General features: G+C 48.3%; 1 protein-coding gene across 1 annotated transcript; it reads left to right on the top strand.

The window, feature by feature from the left end:
- Nucleotides 1–247: 247 nt before the first annotated feature.
- On the top strand, nucleotides 248–571 carry LOC121759133 (glutaredoxin-C9-like). Its single transcript, XM_042154630.1, has one exon. The coding sequence runs from the start codon at nucleotides 248–250 to the stop codon at nucleotides 569–571; it is 324 nt and encodes a 107-aa protein (XP_042010564.1).
- Nucleotides 572–6,582: the final 6,011 nt, after the last annotated feature.

Genomic DNA, 6,582 nt, shown 5'->3' on the forward strand with positions numbered 1-6,582 from the left:
TTTTTATCACAAAATATAATTGTTATATAATAATTCATGCATGTTCGAATGGGTATTTGCGATAAATAAGACGAACCCTCTCATTAAACGAGTTATAAGGTGGGACAAATAATACTAAAATTTAATGTTATGATATAATGTATGGGACCATTTATCAAATTTATTATAGTTGTAGTATATAACAAAACAAGAAATAACACCGATCTAAATCATCCTCAATTTGAAATCTCACGAAATTCAAGAAAAAATGCGAAAGCGTCTCTCCACGGCGGAGCTCAGGACCATGGTGGAGGAGAAGGCGGTGGTGGTGGTCACGCGCCGCGGCTGCTGCATGACCTTCGTCGTGAGGCGCCTCCTCCAGTGCGTGGGGGCGGACCCCGCCGTGCGCGAGCTGGAGGAGGCGCACGTCGACGACCTAGGGCACCACCTGGCCGAGTCCGGGGTGATGCTCCAGTTGCCGGCGGTGTTCGTCGGAGGGCGGTGGTTTGGCGGGACGGAGAGGGTCATCGCGACCCTCGTCGCGGAGGAGCTCCGGCCCTTGCTCAAGAAAGCCGGAGCCCTGTGGTTGTGAGATAGAATTATAATTTAACGGGATATTGGTCTCTAATGTCATCGAATTTTCAATAAATTTATTTTTTCCACGAACTTTTAACTTGACAAATAATATCACGAACTTTATTCGTGGTTGTTATTTCCCACCGCGACAGATTCCATCTATGTTAAAATGACATGGATGCTGAGTTGGGTTCGCGATTTAGGATTCAGGATTTTGTCGTTATAGATGTATACGAACTCAACATCCATGTCATGTTAATGTAACATGAATCTGTTGCGGTGATAAATAACAGCCACGGATAAAGTTCGTGATATTATTTGCCAAGTTGAAAGTTCGTGGGAAAAAATAATATTTTAAAAAAGCTCATAATATTAGGGGTCAATATCCCTAATTTAATTTGCTTTCGTGTACTTAATAATTGGTAGGGGCTTAAGTCCAACGTTATTTACTGCGTCCGCCCTTGATTACAGGGTCTTGCATGCAAAATCATATTAAATTTTCAGTGTGGTTTACTCGTTTTTTCAGTGTGATATATCTGCATTTTTGAAGTGTGGTATATTCGTTTTTTCAGTGTGATATATCTGCTCTATGATTTGCACAAAAACCGAGTTATCGACAATAGTAGCAGTTGCATATTCTCATGACTACAATGGAAAATTCAATATTATCTTATTTTGGGATCAACAAATTTATCACTACTTGTTACTACATGGTACACGGTTATAATTAAAATAGTCATTGAAAATTAAAATAGTTAATTATTACGGTTATAATAAATTCATCGAGTTTTGAAAGATTAAGATATGATAGTACACGGTTGGAGGAATGTATTTATCTTAGATTCATTAATTAATATATATAGCTCCCACCATCCCATTGCATATTTAAATGTTAGGTTTGAAAGCGCAATGATAAAATAAAAAAATTGCCAAATATACAATTAAAATTAATATAAATAACCTATTACGTACATACACAAAAATAAAATATGTGATTTATTTGATGTTTTACTACGAGTATGTTAAGGATTCAATTCCTCAACGGTAATCGTCAGCTCGATGGCTCGGCGATCAAAGTCCTCCCGGCGTCCTGCACAGGATCGGCGGGGGTTTCTAGTGGCGGCTGTGCGCGGAGGTTCTCCGTCGGGCAGCGGCAAACTAGGGATTGTAGTAATGACGCCTTCTTGGCGGGCAAAATACGTAAGTTTTTATTGATATTTGAATTAATGAACATAGCCCTATTTATAGACTAAGGACCCTAGGGTTGGTTCGACTCCTAATCCTAACGCATCTCGGGAAATAACCAACAAAGAAAACCCGAAATAAATAAATAACTAAAATAAACTATTATCCAAAAATAAGAAATAAATAAAAGGAAATAAATACTCCTATCACTACTTGGAAACGTAATCGCCGAACAAGTCGGGTGGCCTTCGGTTTCTTCTTCCTTTCGTCGTCGCAATGGACGGATGTACGGTCTTCTCGATCAGCACCGGCGACTCCTCCCTCTCTTCCGCCTCGCTTGCCGACTCCTCGCTTGGCTGATGCGGTTCTTGCATGGGGACCGTATCAACTCCCCCCTCCATAGCAACCTCCTTGTCCTCAAGGAGCACATTAGGGAACTTGCGCTGAACCAATTCAAGAGGTTCCCATGATGGTGACTCCGTACCATCGGACCATCGAACCAGAACATGCTCCAAGGGTCGATCCTCGTGCCACAATACCCGCCTGTCCAACACCCGCACTGGATAAACCACCGGTCTGTCTCCCAAGAACTCCGATGGCAGCTCCATGCTCGTATCCTCATCGCCGCCTGCCGTGAACTTGCGTAGGAGGCTAACATGGAAGACGTTGTGAATTCTGCTCCCCTCCGGTAAGCGTAATCGATACGCGACTGGCCCGATACGCTCCAATACCTCAAACGGACCATAGTATCGACGCGCCAGCTTGGTAGCCAGAGGACGGGCTACCGAATGTTGCCGATATGGCTGGAGCTTCAGTAAGACTAAGTCGCCCACCTCAAACTCCAAATCGCGACGGTGTTTGTTGGCCGACTCGCGCATTTGCTGCTGGGCGCGCTCCAAATTTCTTCGTAACTTCACCAATAACTCCCCTCGTTGCCTTATCACTTCTGACGGGGGCGTGGACCTAGATGGTGCCGCAAAAATCAAACTTGGTGGCTCACGTCCATAAAGGGCTTTAAATGGAGACATGCCCAACCCTGCATGATGGAAGCAATTTAATGCTAGCTCCGCCCATGGAAGGAAATTCGCCCATTTGGCTGGTCGATCGGCTGTGAACGCCCGCAGATACTGTTCCAAGCCTCTATTCCGGACCTCCGTTTGATCGTCTGATTGTGGGTGGTAAGCGGTCGAAAAATTCAGCTTCGTGCCACTAAGGCGCATCAAATCCTCCCAACACTGGTTTAAGAATACTGAGTCCCTGTCGGAGATCAATGTCTTCGGAAAACCGTGGTGGCGAACAACCGTATTAATGAACAAATGGGCCACTCTTAACGCATCAAACCTCGTTGGTAATGGGGCAAAATGCGCATACTTCGACAAATGGTCTACGACCACCATGATCACCGTGTAGCCACGGGATTGTGGCAAGCCGGTAATAAAGTCCATGGAAACGTCCTCCCAAACTTGGGATGGAATTGGAAGTGGCTGTAATAACCCGCCGATTGCGAGCTGTGATATTCTGTCAATATAGGCGTCCGTGCCGAAGAACGTGAGCTTACAAATAAACGGCGGTTGTAATATACTAGGCCGTTCACCCAGGATAAGTGAGGCGGGGCCCGTCCTTCCTTTATTTTGGCCGTGATTTCCCGCATCTCCGGGGATGACGCGGTTTCTCGGTGAAGCAATTCCAGCAGCTGTGGGATAGGATGTGCCGCTGCTCTCGGCATCGAGGCCCTCCTCGATTTCCGGTGGCGCTACCCCACGCGCTTCGGTTGGATCGTCATCGTCGCGCCTTGACAGCGCGTCGGCTGCCTTGTTCGTGATCCCCTTCTTATACTCGATAACGAACTTATACCCCAAGAGTTTATGGACATAGAGCTGCTGCTCCGGCGTCTGCACTATCTGTTGGAGCAATTCCTTCAAGCTTTTCTGATCACTCCTAATGATGAACTCCCTTCCAAGTAAGTATTGACGCCATTTCTGCACAGCCTCAACGATCGCGTATAACTCCTTGTGATAAGTGGATGCGACTCGGCGACGAGGGCCAAGCTTCTTGCTAAAGAATGCGATCGGATGAGTGTCTTGAAGTAACACTGCGCCAATGCCCGTATCAGAAGCGTCCGTCTCGATGCAGAAAGTCTTCTCAAAGTCTGGTAGACGAAGCACTGGGGCCGTTGTCATGGCTCCTTTAAGATCCAAGAAGCTAGAGTCTGCCTCCGGGGTCCACAGAAACGCATCCTTTTTCAATAAATCTGTCAAGGGGGACGCGATAAGGGCGTAGCCAGCTATGAAACGACGATAATAGCCGGTTAGTCCCAAAAACCCGCGGAGCTGCCTAACATTCTTCGGCTTTGGCCAAGCTGTCATAGCGCTAATTTTGTTGGGGTCGGCCATAAGGGAGCCATTGCTGATCAAGTGCCCCAGATATTCTACGGTGGAACTGCAGAATGAACATTTTGATAACTTGACGAAGAAACTATGTCGTTGTAAAACCTGCAATACCGCGGACAAGTGCGCACCATGCTCCTCAAGAGTCGGGCTGTAAACTAGTATGTCGTCGAAGAACACAATGACGAACCTCCTTAACATAGGCTGAAAAATTTCGTTCATTGTCGCTTGGAATGTCGACGGTGCATTCGTCAACCCAAAAGGCATCACCAAGAATTCGAAATGCCCGTCATGGGTTCGAAAAGCAGTTTTAAATACATCTTCCTCATGCATCCTGAGCTGATGGTAACCCGACCGTAAATCAAGCTTCGTGAACACCCTAGCCTTCCCCAATTCGTCAAAAAGCTCGTCCGCCGTGGGTATAGGAAAGTGGTCCGGTACCGTGGCGGAATTCAGCGCACGATAATCAATGCAGCAACGAAACGATCCATCTTTCTTACGAATCAGTAGTACTGGTGACGAGAATGGGTTGTTGCTTCTCTGAATAATTCCCTGGTCCATCATGTCTTTGACCTGCCGCTCGATCTCGTTCTTTTGAAAATAGGGGTAGCGGTACGGTCTGACGTTGATCGGTTTCGTGCCCGGCAATAGATGTATGCGGTGATCATAAGGGCGTGATGGTGGCATCCCGGACGGTATGCTGAAAACCGGTCTGAAAGCCTCCAAAACCTCCGTTATGGCCGGCGTTAGATCTGCTGGAAATTCTTCCCGTCCATCGGTTGTGGTAATGGTTGTTTCAGGTTCCAAGAGCATGATCATAAAAACCTCTAAACCTCCGGAAGGTGACATTAAAGCTGCCAGCGAGGGACCGTCTATCAGACGGGTCGGTGGCACCACCCCCTTCAAAGTGATACGTGAATATGCGACACATCTGTCGTCAAAGCCTCATCCGCCGGGGATTCTTCTGACTCATCATCATTCCCCTCGTCCTCTTCTGCGTAGCATAGAAGCCTCTGTTTGCACACGTGCCCTACAATCCACTTTTCGGGGCAATAATAACACAAACCCAGGCGGGCTCGTTCCGCTTTCTCAGCTTGGGATACCCGAATCGTGCCGGCCCGCGGCCGGTCCCCACCGCGACCCCCTAAACTCGCGGTCTGTCCCGCGGGAGTTGTGACCGTCGCCGATGTCGGTGCTATAGGAGTATTCGGCTGCCCTCTGGCGTCGCGGTTCTGCCAAGGGCGGCGCGATACGGCTGAAAAGGCGGGTTGCGGTCCTCGATCATGCGTATCTTCCGTCCATTCCAAAATCAAGGCCATCGCGGCTGCCAATGACTCAGGTCTGTGCAACTTGACGCGCTCCTGAATGTCCGGCTTGAGACCCGCTACAAATAACGTGAACAACTCCGATTCCGGAACCCCTTGGACCCGATTCAAATATTTTTCAAACGTATTGTAGTACTCCAATAGCGGCCCTGTTTGCGTGAGCTTGGCCAACATGCCAAAATAGTTCTGAAAGCTCTTCCTATCGAAACGATGGCGGACATCCCCCAGGAACTCGTTCCAAGTAACGAACTCGTTATTTGCGCAGTAATTAAAGACCCATTCCGCTGCAGGTTGATCAAATAGCATCACTGCATAATGTAGTCGTTGGGCCTCGGGCATCATAAGATGATTGAAATAAAATTGGATTCTAGAAATCCAATTTGCCGCGTCTGCACCTACTGTGTGCTGGAGACGTTGCGAGTGACTGATATTTTAGAGCTGGAAGGAGATGAGGAAGTTCTATTTGGCCTAGGTATGGAGCTCCGTGTGAAGGGCTGTGGATTGGATCTGGAAGCTAGTTTGAGATATGAAGGTAGAACTAAGAACTGGACAGTTAAGTGCAAGTGTGGGGCAAGAGATAACGATGGATCATCTGCTTGATATCAACCCATGAATTAACAAAACTGAAATCATCAATTACTCGAGCAAACGACCCGTTGAATCGCGGTGGGTCCATCTTCACCCCCGGATGTCTGTCGAAACCCGTTGCGGAACCCTGATATTTCTGAGGTGGGTCCCAACACGTCGTCGGACGATCAAAAGGCTGATCGAACCCCCCATACGGATGCCCTTGGTTCCCGAGACCTTGCGTGGTCCAGCCGGGTCCGTTACGACCCCAGCCCTCTCGTCGGGGCCTCGGCTCCTGTTACGGCCCGCGAAAACCCCCATTAGGGTTTCTCCCGCGCCATGGTCGCTCTCCGGACCTCAGCCGACGGGCCTCCTCGTACTCCCATTCGTCGCTATCATCTAAACCCGTAGGAGGCTCTTGTTCCCGCGACCAAGAATGGTCACGATATTCAAAGCGGCGGTCGTCGTCGTCTCTCCCTGTCCCTAATTTCTCCAATCTGTCTAACCTCTCCAACACGCGATCCAGAGTCGTGGGACCGGTGTCCTCCCGGCGGGGCTCCTCC

This window comes from Salvia splendens, chromosome 12, assembly GCF_004379255.2.
Source record: "Salvia splendens isolate huo1 chromosome 12, SspV2, whole genome shotgun sequence".
NCBI classification, from domain to species: domain Eukaryota; kingdom Viridiplantae; phylum Streptophyta; class Magnoliopsida; order Lamiales; family Lamiaceae; genus Salvia; species Salvia splendens.

Coding starts and splice junctions, on each gene's coding strand:
- LOC121759133 (XM_042154630.1), top strand. CDS start 248: ATGCGAAAGCGTCTCTCCACGGCGGAGCTCAGGACCATGGTGGAGGAG.